The 17,262-nt window shown below is 38.6% G+C and overlaps 1 protein-coding gene across 2 annotated transcripts; it reads right to left on the reverse strand.

Moving 5' to 3' along the window:
• Positions 1-9,260: 9,260 nt before the first annotated feature.
• Positions 9,261-16,961, reverse strand: LOC140785744 (uncharacterized). 2 transcript variants are annotated; one of them, XM_073133720.1, is made up of 11 exons: positions 16,903-16,961; positions 16,715-16,825; positions 16,390-16,603; positions 16,241-16,305; positions 16,097-16,161; positions 15,265-15,351; positions 14,698-14,828; positions 12,525-12,630; positions 11,467-11,723; positions 9,853-10,425; positions 9,261-9,733 (listed from the first exon to the last, which is right to left on the reverse strand). In XM_073133720.1, the coding sequence occupies exons 1-10, from the start codon at positions 16,935-16,937 to the stop codon at positions 9,976-9,978; spliced, it is 1,521 nt and encodes a 506-aa protein (XP_072989821.1). In that variant the 5' UTR covers positions 16,938-16,961; the 3' UTR covers positions 9,261-9,733; positions 9,853-9,975. The 2 variants fall into 2 exon arrangements, with proteins under 2 accessions (XP_072989821.1, XP_072989822.1); XM_073133721.1 differs by having other exon boundaries at positions 16,715-16,819; positions 16,903-16,958.
• Positions 16,962-17,262: the final 301 nt, after the last annotated feature.

The raw sequence follows: 17,262 nt of genomic DNA on the forward strand, positions 1-17,262 counted from the left end.
GGAAATGTCTAAACTGGCAGTACCAATTAAGAGAGTCAATTAAGCATAAAAGGTTTGCTCACTTTCTAATGGACTTTGACATTACGTTTCTGAAATTTAAAAGAAAATATTTCTTATTGGCTTACAAAGTTGTGGAGATTGTTTCCGAAATTACATATAACTCTTATCAACTTTAATGAGGCTTTATGCCTGTTTGTAAAAGGTCAAAGATCTTACTTCAGTTAGAAAAAAATATCGTACAAGATTTTTTTGGCTGAGAAATGGGATCAAATGATCCAACTATATATATATATATTCATCAGGTTATAGTGAAAATCAGGTACCCACTCCTTACAAACTCGGTTAACAAATGTGAATGGATGCTAAACTGTTTGCGATCATATTATTGTATCTACTAGAATAGCAGACTTTAAGCGAAGGAATTTTCGAGATAATACGAGCGCACTCATTAACCATAGGAGCCACTGACTAGTCCATGCTAGACTGGTTCAAGTCCTTTAACATGTAAACTAATTTGTGGCAATTCGAGAACAGCTAGACGTTCCTTCCAACTGAGAAATTCTTAGGCTCACACTAGTAATAGGGGTAATATAGGAATAACTATCCCTATATTTATTTGTAATTTGGAATAAGAGTGTAATAATTATATTTAATGTGATATAATACTTATATTTTATGTGATATAAAGTGAAGGTAAAGAAAGAAACATTAGTAAAATACCATTCTATTTGATTTAAAGTAGATTGACGTAATAGATTGTTACGAACCAGCTTGATCCAACTCGTAATAGTTCTGGATATGTTTAAGGATGTGACTTTCGAAGAGGATTCTGGAGGATCTAGTCGTTGAATATTGCTGAATTTTGGATATGTTGTTGCTCTTGAAAAGAGCCAACGAATCTAAGATCGTAGGGTTGGATGATTAGATCTTGAGATATCGACCGAATAGTGATCGAAGGTCGAATGAACCCTAGCTTGTTAGCCCTTCAATGAGTAGATAGGTGCTAGGAAAGCTCTTTTGATTAAGGGGGAGAAGTTATTGTAGAAGAGAGGGATTATGAGTTAGAGAAAGCCGACCAAGTACTTGGGCAGTGGAAAGAAGGTGTGGGAGAGGGTGCCAATGGCTAGAGCAAGAAGAAGGGAGATAAGGGTAACAATGCTGTACCAATTATCAGATAAACTCCAATTAAGGTTTCCTCCACATATTTAAAGAGGCTCACCCTTGTAATTTAAACAACCAAATTAAAACTCTAACAAACCAACAATTCTCGTCGTGGTGTGTTCAAACTCGCCCGATCATGTTCGAATGCGAAAATATCGTTCTTTGTCATTGCAAACACGTGCAGGTGCTCGAATGGTCACGTTAGAATGGCCCGTGGTCGTTTGAATGCGTAAATCATGTTCTCTATTTTTGTGAATGATCTCCGACAAAAAAAAGCTTTATTTTCTCAAGAAAAAATCAAACTAGATAAATATGCTTATTCTAATGAACCTAATGTCGCGGGTGGATCCAATCTGACTTAGTCTTATCACTCCACCACACTTTTGTTCACCTTGCCCTCAAGGTGTTAGATCTGGATAGCGGTCCAAGAAGTTAGATTCGAGCATCCAAGTCGCCTCGTCCACTATGTGGCCACACCACTCCACCAAAATCTTGATCACCCACTCGTCCTGGGCTTGGGTGCGACATCTAGCTAGGATTCGAACTAGAATAGGGGTACTCGTTTGGACTTCTAATTCATCTGGATCAGCCCTTATTGGCTCGGGTGGAATAGCTCCAATCGGCTCGGCAGAGGGAACTTGAACATTAAGGCTTGAGACATGAAAAATTGGATGTATTCGTGCCTCTTTAAGTAAGTCTAGACGATACGCCAGAGGTCCATAAAATTTTGGAGCCAACTTCTGATTAGAAATGAGTCTAACTAAGCTTTGCCGATATGGTTGGAGCTTGATGTAGACCCAATCCCAATCAAGAAGGACCTCTTTTGGTGTTGCTGATCATAGACTTGCTTCATTTGATTCTGGGTAGCCGCTAGGTGCATCTTGAGTCTCATCAATACCTTATCTCGATCTCGCAAAACTGCATTCACATGGGTTTGGTCGGCTCGGGCTGATGGTAGGTATGTGTGCAAGGTTGGAGCAGCTGACCATAGATGGCCTCAAACGGAGTCATGCCAATGGCCGAGTGGAAGGCCGAATTGTATGACCATTCTGCCCATGGCAAATAAGACAGCCATTGCCACGGTCGCTCGTCGACAAAGCACCGTAAGTATTGCTCCAAGCATTAGTTCAGCACCTCGGATTGGCTGTCCGTTTGAGGATGATAGACTGAACTCATAAGAAAGGTAGTCCCTTGGAGAGTGAAAAATTTCTACCAAAATTGACTCACAAATATAGGATCATGATCTAAAACAATCGACTTTAGCATACCATGCATTTTGGCCACATCGCGCACATAAACCTTTGCAACCTTCTTTGCCGTGTAGGGATGCGCCAAAGTAAAAGTGTGCATATTTGCTGAAGCGATCCACCACCACCATGATCATCGAATGACCTTTAGCCTTAGGTAGACCGTCAATAAAGTCCATGGCGACGTCCTCCCAAACCTGCTTGGGAATCAGAAGCGGTTGAAGCAAGCCGGTTGGTTTAGCGGATTCAGTCTTCGCTCTTTGACACACCTCGCAAGCCTTGACATAGGCTTGCACGTTCTTCTTCATTCCAGCTCATGTGCAACTCTGGTGCAGCCATTTATAGGTGCACAACACTCCTTCATATCTAGCCATAGGGTGTCGTGGAAGTGGTGCACCAACTCCATGCGCAAGCGGTGATCAGCTAGAACAATTATCTTGCCATGGTCCACTATGAGTCCGTCCTTCACCAAAACTCCTTGCGTTTTGTTGGAATCTACAGTAAGGTCGTCCATCATCCTCATGATATTCATATCTTTCTTGTAGGCCTCCCGCAGCTGTTGGAAAAAAGAAAAAATCGGTGCTGAAATCCCTGCCAACACAGTTGGATCCGAACGCCTTGATAAGGCATTGGCGGCGCTGTTTTCAGTCCCTCTTTTGTACACCAACTCGTAGTCCGATCTAAGTAACTTGGATACCTATCTTTGCTGGGCTAGTGTGTGTATGCGTTGCCTAAGGAAGTACGGAAGACTCTTTTGATCGGTGCAGATCGTGAAGCGATGCCTGATGAGATAAGGTCCCTACTTAGTGATCGCATGGATAATGGCGAACATCTCTCTTTCATAAGTGGATAGCAACTGTGAACGCTTTGAAAGAGCCTTGCTCATGTAAGCCACCCGAGTCTACCTTCTTGCATTAAAACCGTCCTAATACTGGACTCCGACGTATTGCACTCAATGGTGAACGATTTGGTGAAATCAGCTAAAGCAAGAACCGAGGCTGAGATCATCGCCTTCTTCATGGCTTCGAATGCTTTCCTTGCTTTGTCCGTCCAAGTGAATGCACCCTTCCGCAGCAAGGTCATGAGGGGAGTCGCAACTTTGCCATAGTTCGCCACAAATCGACGGTAGTAGCTAGTTAAGCCGAGGAAGCCGTGTAGCTCCTTGGTAGTCTTGGGCAACGACCATTCCGTCATGCTTTGAATCTTCTTAGGGTTAGCCTCCACGCCATTTTTAGATATGATGTGGCCCAGGTAGTCGACCATTCGCTGCCCCCATGAACACTTGGAGTCCTTGGCTTTCAATTTGTGTTGGTAATAGGCCAAATGCTGTCCGAAGATGTTGTATGTGCTCCTCCCACGTGCGGCTATATACCAATATGTCATCAAAGAATATCAGCATATATTGCCTCAAATGAGGCCTACAAATATCATTCATTAAGCTCTGAAAGGTGGCGAGAGCATTGATAAGACTAAAGGGCATAACGAGAAACTCGTAATGTCCATCATGTATTTGAAACGCCATCTTGTGCACATCGAAAGGTTCCACTCTGATTTGATGGTATCCCGCCCTCAAATCAAGCTTTAAAAAGTAGCATGCACCCGTCAATTCATCCAGCAACTCTTCGATCACCGGTATGGGATATCGGTCCTTAACGGTGATGGAATTGAGAGCTCGGTAGTCCATACAAAACCATCACGATCCGTCCTTTCGCATGAGCAAGACTAGTGAAGAATAGGCACTTCAATTTGGTCTTATCACCCCGCTAGACAATATCTCTTGGACCATCTTCGTTATAGCCTCCTTTTGAACGAACAAGTAACGGTACAGCCAAACATTTGTTGGACTCGCCCCGAGCATGATCTCGATATGATGATCTTACGCCCTAGTGGAGGCAATCCATGTGGTTGCTGGAATACATCTTCAAATTCCTGCAAAATAGCCTTTAAGTCAGCAGGCAAGTATGCTGGATCGACCACGTCTTTAGCCCCTTTGATGAGTTGCTTGAGAAACCCGCGGCACCCGGGTTTCGACAACCTTTCTAGGGACTGCAGTGCACCCTTGGCTTCCTTGCTTGACGCGGCTAGTAGTTGGATCAGTTGGCCTTCATGGCTAAACTCCATCACCATGGTGGTGAAGTCAAAGGTGATCGGTCTAAAATCCCAAATCCATTGAACCCCGAGCACCAAGTCGGCCCCTTATAGAGCCAATGGATATAGATCAATTCGGAAGACATGGCGCTGAATTTGCAGTTGGACCTTACGGCATATGTCCTTCGTTCTCAACATGGTGTCATCACCGATAGCCACATCGAAGCTGTTGGAAGCTTCCGACACCAATCCCAAACACCTCACTATCCGAGAATCCACAAAATTGTCGGTATTTCCTAAATCAATAAGAATTATGACTTTATTTTTCTTGATTGTACCTTCGACCCAAAGAGTTTTCGAACTCATCTTGCCAGCAAAAGAATGAAGGGAGAGCTTGGCTTGGACATCCAGCGGGCTGTCCTCTTTGGTCTGGCCACCTTCCTCTTCTTGCTGTACCTCAAGATCTTCTATGAGATCATCCTCGATCATCTCCTCCATGAGCATGATGGCAGCAGACTATTTGGTGCATTTGTGGCCCAATATGAAGCACTCGTCACAATAAAAGCATAGGCCCTTCGAGCGTCGATCTTTGATCTCTAATGGTGTAAGGCATCGACTCATCATCCGTGGCTATTCCCTAGGGTCAAGGGCTGTCCGTGGTGGGGTGGTCAATTGGGGTTTGGCCGAACCAACCCCAAAATGCACCACACTCGAGACTAGTGATCTAGGGTTGGAGTGCAGGTTGCTAGTTTTCCACACTAGACGGTGTGTCGCCTTTAACTTCTGTATCTTCTCTTCCATCATTTGAGCCACTGAGAAGGCTTCCAACAAGGTAGTAGGATGAGTCGCCCTGACTTCCGCTTGGATATTGCGACGAAGCCCGGAGACGAAGGTGCTTTTAAGAGCATAGTCCGACCACCCGTAGACTCAATGGCTAATTCTTTCAAACTCCTCTTGGTAGGCTCTTACAGAGGTCTTTTGGGTTAAATTCATTAGGGTGGCTTGGAAGTCTTTATAGTTAGAGGGTTTGAAACATGCGCAAAGTGCATTGGAGAACTCCTACCAAGTAGTGAAGGCTCGCGGGTAATGTGCTATTTGAAACCACCTCACAATTACGTCTTCAAGGTGGAATGAGGCCAAAAGCACCTTTTGGTGGTCAGGTGTCCCTTGATAGGTGAATAATTGCTCTGCCCTATAGATCCAATCCAACGGGTCGTCCCCCTGAATTTAGGAAAATCGACTCAAATGGTTTAGGGTTGTAGCAGTTGATCGCGTCCGTTCTCGCTTCCTCGATGAAGTGTCTCATATTGCTAGACCCTTGGTTGATATGGAGGCTCCTCCCACTCCTCCCAAGGTTCCTCCTTTGGGTATGGGGTCATGGGAGCCCTCGAGTGCAAGGGCGGCAAATCGGTGCGGCGCCCTTGCGATTCATCACGTTGTTGCCATGGTGGAAAGATCGGTCCTTGCTGGACCCGATCTTGTGGTAAGGGACGATCCTTTGGTTTTCAATAATGATCACGAGGTGGTGGTCTACGATCTAGTTGGGTAGCAACCGATGGTGGAGCCATAGAAGCCATAGCCCTAGCTGGTTCTTCCTTGTTGTTTCTAGGCGGGATGCTGCCTTGATTAACTTCCACACTATTGATATGCTAAAGTGTACGCCTTGGAAGATTTTGGTTCATGTCCACTAAGGTTGCCTTGATCTCTAACATTGTTTGTGCCACGAGCGTTAGGGTTTGCGAGAGATCGGGAGGTACTAGGAAAGCTCTTTTGGTGTGAAGGGGGATAAGTTACTGTAGAAGAGAGGGATTAGGAGTTAGAGGAAGCCGACCAAGGACTTGGGCGGTGGAAGGAAGGAGGTGGGAGAGGGTGTCAATGGCTAGAATAAGGAGGGAGATAAGGGCAACATTGTCCTTCCAATTATTAAGTAAACTTCAACTAGGGTTTCATCTATATATTTATCGAGGCTTACCCTTATGACCTAAATAACCAAATTAAACCCTAGCAAATAAACAATTCTCACAACGGTAACAAATAAACAATTCTCGCAGTGGTGCATTCGAACGCGCAAATACCATTCTTTGTCATTGTTAATGCGTTGAATATATTTTAATTTTACAAAATATTGGTTTATTAATATTTGCCTTTTATTACATTTAATCCTACATATTTTATAGTCAAAAATAATATTTTCTTATTTTAAGTATTTAAATATTATTACATTCTATAGTCAAAAGTAATAAAATTTTATTTTGCAAGGAGCATATTTTTTTAAATATTTTGCAAAATTAAATATTAATAATATCAAATTATTTACATTTTCATATGTTTGAATTTAGCTTAAAACATGAGATTATTTATCACATTATATTATTTTTCCAAATTTCTTATTTTATTATTAAAGAAATAAAATTTTAATTAGGTTAATATATTATTTTATCTATTAGTAAATATTTATCTCGATCAAATATTAGTTTATTGATATTATATTTTTGATGTTATTAGTACATATAAAAATTATTATAATAATAAGATAATTTATAAAAAATATATTATATCAAATTAATACTATATTATTATAACATTTATATTTATATTTGAGTATATACAATTAAATAATATTTAATAATAAAACTTTTAAAATATTCTTATTTTTATGAAATATTAATTTATTGACATTTGTGCTATTTAAGTTGAATTTTTATTTATTTAGTGCAAAATAATAAAAATGATAAGAGATGAGAGAGAGTAGAGAGTCGAGAGTAGTGATAAATTATGATAAGATGCTTGAGAAAAAGGAGAGGAGTAATGAATTAAGATATTTGAAAGAGATAAAAGATGAGTGTAATTATAATAAGATATTTAAGAGAGTTATATTCAAATTAAGGGTAAATTAGTAATTAGGTTAGTGTATTGTATAAATGTAATCTTGATAAATAATGCTTATATTTTGGAATATAGCTATTTTGATGTTTAGTTGTTATTCTCAAATAAAATATTGTATTTTAGAATAAGAATTTTTGTTATTCTTAAAATAAACCAGACTTAGGTTCCTTCCGAAGCTCTTATAAGACTATTGATTCCCCCACGAAGGCATTGCTAGTGGTCAAGGAAGATAGCTTTGCCTAAGCAGAAGTCAGCGGGGTAAACTGCGAGAGCAAAACCAATGCCGCCAACGTTGCAGCCTCTCCACGCCGCATTAGACCAACTAACTAAGTCTCTTGGCTAGATAGATATCAGCATCAAAAAGCTTGCCCGAGTTGGACGCTAATGAGGGTCTGGGAAGGAAGCCAACGGCAATGGTGCCCGGGAGAAATCGACGACCGCATCTGCCATCAAGAGAATATTTCTCCGGGCACGACTTCCCTCATCTAAAGATGAGATTATTCTCACTTTCCCCTAGATTTCATAAGATGCCAAAGCAGTAAGATATATCGTTTTGATCAGAAAGCTATAAACAAATGACATTCAGCCATTTGTCCAAAGTAGAAGCCTCATTCTCTGGTTTGAGATCTAGATGGTAGCTAAAACCATACTACCCTGGCACAATTGTAGTAAAGGAGGGCGTGTTTAGTGGATCCGGTTTGACTCCACAGAGAGGACAAGTAGGATCTAACTCCTTCCATCGACACTGGAGTCATACTCTGACTGGTAAAGCCTTAATTGTACACTTCCAAATGAAAGTTTTAACACTAGGGAGGGGGGAATGCATTTCCATATGATCTTCCATAGCTTTCTAACATCAAGGGAAGAAGAAGAGCTTAACTAGCTGCCTATGGAGAGAGCAGAAAGCAGATTTTGTTGAGAAGATGCCTTTTGTCGTTGGCTTTTAGATAAGATGATCTTCCCAACCAGTAGGGTCCCGAGCTAGTACAATTCTTAAGATTTGAGCCACTTCTTCAGGAGTGAAGAGGGTTAGATATCAGATCACAATTCCATTCTTGATTAACCATGAGGTCAGTTAAACTAGGAGGAATAGAAGAGTGGAGCTGACAGTGAGTTAGCGGGAGCTAGGGGTTCGATCAAGTGTGGATGGTGTCACCAGTACCCACCACCCATAGGATGTTTTTCCTTAACTCGTCTCTGAGACTTAGAATGGCCATCCATGACCAAGGTGACATAGGCTTTGTTCAACGGCTAAATTGTCAACAAGTGAGGCGACTTTGCTTCTCAGAAAGAACAGTAGAAAAATATTTAGCTTTTAGAAGTCGCGGCAAGAGACTATTTGACTCAAATAGCAATCTCCAAGCCAGCTTAAGAATTAAGCTATTATTCTCAAACCTCCGAGAATGATAGGTTTGCAAGGGAGTTCCCAGCGTTTGAGGTGAAGTGGCTTTGAGCCTTGATCGTGAGACCACCAAAAGTTCCTCTTGACTGAGGTAATCTTTTTTATAAGGACTTTGGGATAGGTTGCATCAGATATGAAGAACACCTGAACAGAGCTAAGGACCGATTTAACCATAACAGTCTCTATGACGCTGCGCTGCAGAGGAATGAACACTTCTATTCTTAGGTTGCTCAATTTCACAGCAGTAAGATCTATATTATCATCAAAAGGTGCAACCAACTTTAATCCCCCCACAATCATAAAACATATAATATATATTTGATTGAAATGGGCATAGGCAACTTATATGTTATTTAAAGAACGGAATATAAATAAACAATAAACAATCAACAATTGCCTATAATCAATGGGATAGTGCTTGGATGGTTAAATAGGAGTCATAGTACATAAATATTTGAGTTCAAAGCAGCATCAAATTTAACTTAGACATCATTAACTTTTCATTTCTCTCTCAAGAAGAAAAAATTTATCAACCCTACAGTCAAGTTTAATCCACCATTGATCGTTTATGTTGGGGAGAAGGGAGATCCAATCATAAGCGCAAATAAATAATGCCTGCATGAGAAGTACTTATTGAATCCTATGGTGGACGAATTGAAGAGAAAAACAACAAAAATCCCAATGGAAAACATCTACTCGAACTGGAATTATATCTTCTCTTCAGAAAAAAGTGAAGGAGATGGGCAATCTATTCTAGATGTAGTCATTTGTTTTACTTATTTAACTTACGACTCTCTTTTATCTATGCAATAACTCTCGAATTCATGATCCTAATGCGATTGTAACTGATGCATCATTCTCATTTCTTCTCGAAAATCACAAAGAGCAGGCAGCACGATGATTCCAAGGTTACGCATGTCAGGACTCGCATTGCCAAGGATGCATTGCACTGCAGAAAAAAAGCCAAAATCGATTAGAAAGAAAAGAACATCAAGTTTGCTAAGATATGGAATTGCAGTCACGTAATGCATTGTACAAAAGAGCTGTAAGATGGTGCAAGAATTGTACCTGGAATACAGTTTGCCATGGCTGTTCTATGATTTGAATCTAAGATCTTCTGATTTGTTCACTGTCGTGTACGTAGTCATTCTACTATTTTTAAAAAAAGTTCAATGTCAATCAGGTGTATTCCTATGGATATAATGTCTGATCAACATTTGGCTTCCCTGGTGTTGATTCGCCTACAAGCTTCTTCCATGCAAATTCCCCAATCCTCTGCCCTGTCAATCCTAACGAATCGCGCTCCGATGATTCATCTGTCTCCTGCACCATGATATCCACAGATTCAAGACCTTCTGCTGGCCCATCAACTGCTTTGACCTTCCCCTCATAGGAAATAAATTGCAATACATCATAACTATTTCCATCTCTGCTTGAAACCAATGCTATGCCATCTGCAGGTCCATTCTGAAGAGATATAAATATGGTGTAAATCTGATAATCTGAACCACCACTACTAATACTAAAAGCTTGCTTGTCTGCCAAAGACACAGAATGGTACATTTGTCCATTGGCTCCATTATACAATATTAGCTTTAAAGTAGCTGCTTCTGTTGATGGACTAATCACAACCTCAATGAACTGCAACAAGTATAACTTCCATTAATAATAGTCCAATTAAGGATAAGTTACTGCTATTATAAGCACAAGGTATTAAATAAACAATGTAATAACTTGACATGTTGGGCCTATTTGATAGAAAGAGATCCTGGGGTTTTTCCCCTTCTGGTCAAATTTATGGCTTGAATCTTGTACATCATTGACCTGCAATTCCTTCCATGTAGATCAGATTCCTCTCCAGTCTTTCATGTGGACAAGTAATACAAGGGAGTCCTCAGAGGTTCATACAAAGAAAAGACCAAGAAAGAACTGAGCAACAGGTAACATGACTAAGAGAGCCAAAGCCAGCTCTTCTGGTATCATCTCAAACCAGAAACTTAACCTTCTAAAAATTAAGAACACCTTCCATATCAAGATAAAAATTAATCCCAATGTAATGGTGAAGGAATGAACACTGATCACAGCATGACTCATAAAAGAATGCCCAAGTGGGAATTCAACCCCATGATCTAGAGCACTAACTAATTAATGATTAACTACCTGGAAGCAAAAATTATTTGTGCGTGTAAACTTAAGTGGTGCTCAGAAGCCAAAATGGCATTTATTTTGCTTTAAGCATGCCGTTTTAAAATTTATATTTCTAGATGTGATGTCACCTAACTCATATTATTTGTTTAAAGGAAATTATTTAAATTTATGCTAAAAATTTGCAAGGATACCCATTTATCAACCGTGTCCAGCAGAATGCTTGAAAGGAACTGGAATACCTGAATAACTGGTGATGTTCCAACTAACTATAACACAGTAAGTAGTTCTCAGGAAATACAAATGATACAAGCTTTGTAAGAGTAAATTATAAACCATACTGAAAACCCTCAAATAGAAAATTTATTCTAGATAAACTGACAGCAATATTTTTCTAAATGTAGAGGATCATTTTAATAATGTTGGAAGTTCAAGAGTTAATCATAATATAGTCTCATTTCTCATATATGTGGGATAAATAGCTTTTCTCTTACAAATCAACATCTACATGGAAAATCCATTAGTGGAGATGCTCACCTCATTCTGGTCTTTCCCTTTATTGTCATAGTGGAACTCATTTATCCAAGCCTTCTTGGAAGAGTTGTATGGAATTGAACTGTTTGTTGTGAGGTGCCCCCAGATGAGATTGGCATATTCTGGATGATCAACAAAAGGATTTCTGTTATGCTGGTACAGACTACATATTCTACCGTTTCTCAATTGCTCAGATCGTGAGGGTGGATCGAGTTCATTCCATCGCAATAGTGAAGAAAGGAGGCCCATCTTACTGCTTTCTAGAAAACATTGGTGAAATGAGTTATTCACAATCATTCAACAGAAATAAAGTACAAAAGAATAATGTGTCTACTGCCACAAGCATAGAAGATTATAGACTTATGATTTCAAACTACATGGAGAAAACCAAGAAGTAAAATTTATCACTCATCTAACTTACAACAGTCAATAACATGTCTTCTTTGGTTGTCGAACTTTAGAACACCATTAGATCATCTTTGTTCCCTTCTTAAAAGAGAATTTTCTGTTCACATTGCTGTCTATTTATATCAGCTATTTTGCTTTAAATAAGGTGCAGTTTCTTTTTTCTTTTTCCTTTTTTTTTTTTTTTGAACTTAACAAGTTCCAGGAAGCAACCTGCACCTCCAAAATCAACTCAAAGATGTTCCTGTGTGTATGTCAATAGTCTGCCTTAAATGATCTAACAAACAATAACATTACAAGAGAAAACCAGTTAAGAATCTACAAGTATGTATACAACATGGCAAACGTAGTATGTTTTAGCTCTGATACAAAGGATACTTGCAGCATAAATTCAAATGTTCAAATTCTGTTTTTGAGTTGTCATTTTGTCATCATAAATGATAGTCCAAAATAAAGACTTTTTATCAACTCAAACAAGCTATATATTTCTTTGAAGTGATAATGCTATGGAACTGTATCTTTAACAAATAATTATCAACTTGCAAATAATTAGTTTTATCACAGATGCTGTTTCATTGTTCCCATTATTAATTATGATCTGTATATCAAAAGGTTTAGCAAATGTAAGATCATATCTTCACTGAGAATTAACTTACCAATACTTGGTGAATCAGAAAGTTTCAGATGTGGGGTTCCATCAGGTTGATGGAATCCATAACTTATAGCCATATACATCAATGACCTAGCTACGTCCCCCCTCACCTGAATAGGAAAATAAACCATCACTATTTTGAATCTCCCAAGGAAATATATAAAAAGACAAAACATGACTAATATTTTAATAAACCTGAAAAAATTCATATCAGCAGCAAAATCTTCAAGCAATTACCACGATGGGATGTAAATTTTAGAGGAAAAAAAGATATCTTAAATATGTTATTTAGACGACTCATAAAAATACAGATGCTGCAATTGGGTTACCATGGACCGTTCAAAAGTCAAGTGTAGATGTCTACACATGAGGTTTCACGCATACCTAATGAGGTAATGATCTTGGGCAACTGCAGTCATATTTATTAGATTAACTTATAGCCACTTTTACGCTGCCTTTGCCACATGAATCATTTAGACTTCAAAATTTTCTGCAACTTTTGTGAAAGATTTGGAATTGTTGTATATTACATATTAATTTTTTACTCTAATTATAAATTAAGAAAATGTGAGACCAGACCTAAAACAGCTGAACATTTTGTTTTCTCTAGAAGGCAGAAAAAGAAACCAGAACTTCAAACCTTGGGAGAAAGTGATAAGCATCACACTTACTCAGCGTGCTTCATTTGCAAACTCCATAAAAGATATTATATAAAAATGAAAATCATGAGCATCCAAGAAAAATCATCTATCCTAGTCCATCATTAAAAAATTCAATGGATTTCTTTGTATGTGTTCTCTTTTCACCGAGAATATTTTAAATAATACAACTACTCANGCCTGCTTCATATTTTAAGTAATTTCATGTATTTGATATGAATTTTTATTAATTTTGAGCTAAGTTTTAAGTGGGGGGCCCACACATTATTAATGATAGTTTAATAGTGGAATTAATTTAGTTCAAATTGTACTTTATTGTCAAACATTCACTTAGTCAAATCCATGAAGAGAAGTGAATGAAAATTGGCTCTAAAGTGGGTATCATGATAATGAAAAATAAAGAAAAGTGAGTTTAGTACCATATTGGATATTTAAGAAATGTTAGTATAGTATATAAGTAACAAACTTCTTATGGGCTTTGGGCCCCAAAAGGGGTACCTATTTTGTGGGTAAAGGTTACTATGCAATTTAACTCACACACGCGCGTCGCTCGGCCAGGCTCGGCTCGGTTCGCACGCACGGGTCAAGTCCAATTTTTAATTTTTGCCTGATATGGGTTTGGGTTCAAATCTGGTTTGATTAGGGGTCGAAGTGGTGTGTCCCTTCGATAAACAGGTAATTAGTTTCTGACCCAAAATTGTGCATCCATTCGGTGACTTTTTGCGTCTTTTCGTCGAGCCTGTTTAATTCTATAAATAGGCTGTCAGTCTGCATTAGTTAAGTCTTTTTTTCCTTCGAGAGTCGAGTCTTTAAATTTGAGTCTGCATTTGAGAGACACGGTTCAGGTTCAATCAAGGCATTAGAAAGCTGCTTCCTTTTTAGTGCAAGGCAGTCGTTGTATCCTGGGAGACCGACGTCCACTATTCCAGAAGCAATTGATGGAGGACGAATTGGTCTTAAGGAGATAGTGTCCAACACTAGACTCGACTATTCAGAATTTTATATTCTGTAATCTATAAGTTTATTTAATTCATTTTGATCGGATTTTTTGTGACTTTTTGGAATCAGATTGTAACCTCTAACACATAAAAGATAGTATATAAATATGAAAATCATGAGCATCCAAGAAAAATTATCTATCCTAATCCATCGTTAAAAAATTCAATGGATTTCTTTGTATGTGTTCTCTTTTCACCGAGAATATTTTAAATAATACAACTAAAACCAATCAAACTTGGTAGCATCAGGAATGGGATTTGTCAGATAATTGTGTGATAGCATGCAATTCAGATCCTAAAAATGTATGTTTCTGATACTAAAGATCTTTATAGATCCATTCTTCAAAATATTGGTGTCTCAATCTGTCATCTAAATTACTCAGAAGTCACAAATAGTAGAACAAGAGAGAAAGATGCTCTGAAGAATGTAAAATCTACTGAGATGCTGCAGCAAGAGACCAATAAAAAGATAAGTGCAAAAGTAATTAGTGTTTTAAAATCAGAAGAAAGTTGTTATCACCAGTAAAGGGGGTGCCCATCTTTTATTATCTGTTTCAGTGTCAAGAGTAGCTTCTTTGTTTGCTGGCCTTAGGCAGCGAGTTGATGTAGAAATGCATTCACCGAAATACTTGTTTCCCCTCGATGAGTTTACTGAAAAGGAATATTATAAGTTTTAGTATTCACAATAAAATTAGAAAGAATAATTTATTTTCACAGTGCCCTTCCCTCCTTGTAATAACCAACACAGTATGTAAATTCTGTAAAATAAGTTTACTGAAAAGGAATACTATAAGTTTTAGTATTCACAATGAAATTAGAAAGTATAATTTATTTTCACAGTACCCTTCCCTCCTTGCAATAACCAACAAGGTATGTAAATTCTGTAAAATGAGAAAAATATACTAATGATTGAGCAATGATACCTTCAGATAAAACAATAGTTATTTAGATAATTAATTGGCACTTGAGAAACAAAGCAATCATTTAAATATTTGACTACAAGAAATGTATCCACATTATTAGTACAGTCCAGAAAAGTCAACCATTACTGCCTAACAAGATATTCAAGGTCTCAGGAATAACGCACCATTGACGTCTGCAGGCCGGATGTTATGTAAGTCAGTTAAAGATGAACCATCAGTTAGACCATATGATCGAGGCCATAAATGTTCTCCTGCAATCAACAAATGATCAATCTGTGGAAACATCCTAAAACAAAAACATCTCATTGAATAGTATCAATCATCTTTGACACAGAAGGAAATTGCGAACACTGAATAAGAATGACGTAACAATGTTTAAGAATTCAACAATATAAAGATGACCAAATTCTAAACTAAATTAGCCAAAGTAGCTGAAATAATCTTTTCAAGATTTCTCACAAGCCCCACCCTCCTATCCTCTCTGCTAGATTTCCTAATCTTGTTGGTTATGTCTGAAGTTGCAGATCCTGAACATTATGAAGGCCAGTTCCACCATCCGTAATCAAGATAGCCTGTAATTTTAATCACTAAAATACATCTAAGTGGGATCTGATCTCCTGGATGCAACACATATCAGGTAGAGCGAGTTCCCCCAATGCTGTACTACTGATTACATACACCAGAAACCTGGTATGATGATGGAATTAGATACTGCACAATTTTAATCACTTCCATATCTTTTGTCACATAATCAGCTTTCAAAAAGACATGGCACAGTATGATAAACTTCCCACTGTGGTTGGCACATTTCACTCATATAAGAAATGATCAGGACAAAGCAATCCAGTGGTTTTCCTTGTCCATTCAAACAAGTCCTGGAGGACTACCAATTGTAGATAATTAGTTGCAATGGTTGTAAAATTTATTGAGCAGAAATACTCGATAACCACAACTATCATCCCATCTTAGTTGTGTAATGTAATTTGTGAAACTCACTGTTCCATCCCTCTGGCTTCCCTGCTAATAGTTTTGAGACAGCTCTCTGAGAATAGATCTCAACTCTGCAAATTTAGAGTTCAAAAATAACCATCATACACCTATAAATGTAATCAAACTCAAAACTAGAGGAGATAGGCATACACTTCAGATGAGGATTCTGGGTCATCGACATCAGCTGCATCAAGAATCTTGAGCGCCTCCCACACCTATAACTCAAGAACCAATTTTGAAAGATACCCAGTTAGTCCAATGAGCTAAAACGTTGAAGATTAACAACACCATCGACTTACATCCTTGTAAGGCAAAGATCGATGCGGCGAGACAATGGAATTGAGTTTTTTCATCAAAGCCACACCTTCCACTCCTTCAACATCTTCGTAGTAGTGACCGACATCCTCACATGGGTATGTAAAGGCACTGGCAACGTCGGCACTGATGTTATGGAGATAAGAGAACGCGAATGCTCCAGAGATGAGTACATGGAAGCAATTGCGCAACCAGAGCCTAAGAAGCCAAAGAAGAAAAGGCCCAATCGATGATTCAGTTGTTGTAAGAAATTAAACGAGGGAATCGGAATTGGGTTAGGAAAAAGATTGGCTTTGGGTGGATATGGACCTGGAATGGATGAGGAGTGGTGCGAGGTGGGAAATGGGTATCTTCTTCGACGAGCTTTTGCGGCGGGGAACGGGGCGGCCGCTTCGAGAATGGACGTAGATTGCGCTGCAGCTGCGACATGGATTAGCTCGGACGGGTGCTAGAGGATTTTAATGGAGGAGGGAAACGTAATAGTTGAGAAGACTAACTTGTTGGAGAGGAGAGTGGCGACTACGCCGACCATATCTTGGGACTTCCACCTCACTGGCAGTTGATAGATTCAGTTTAAAGATAAGACTGTCACAATTTGCTTTTTTTATTTTGAAAAAAAAAATCATTTCTGGCTAAATTATTTGGAGGCATAATCAATTAATTGCATCCATTTCTACAACTACTTAGAATTTTATTTATTTTTCATGACACATTGATTTCTACAACTAGTTAGAATCTCCTACACTTTTTGATGGATGGAATATGTGAAAAGCCAAGTTTACCTTCAACTTGAATACAGAGCGGTAGTGATAATCCTTGGGAAATAGAGGTTTTTGATCTGGTATTTAAGATTTTTT

The sequence above is a fragment of the Typha latifolia genome, chromosome 4 (genome assembly GCF_019914945.1).
Source record: "Typha latifolia isolate L0001 chromosome 4, TyphaL0001v2, whole genome shotgun sequence".
NCBI classification, from domain to species: domain Eukaryota; kingdom Viridiplantae; phylum Streptophyta; class Magnoliopsida; order Poales; family Typhaceae; genus Typha; species Typha latifolia.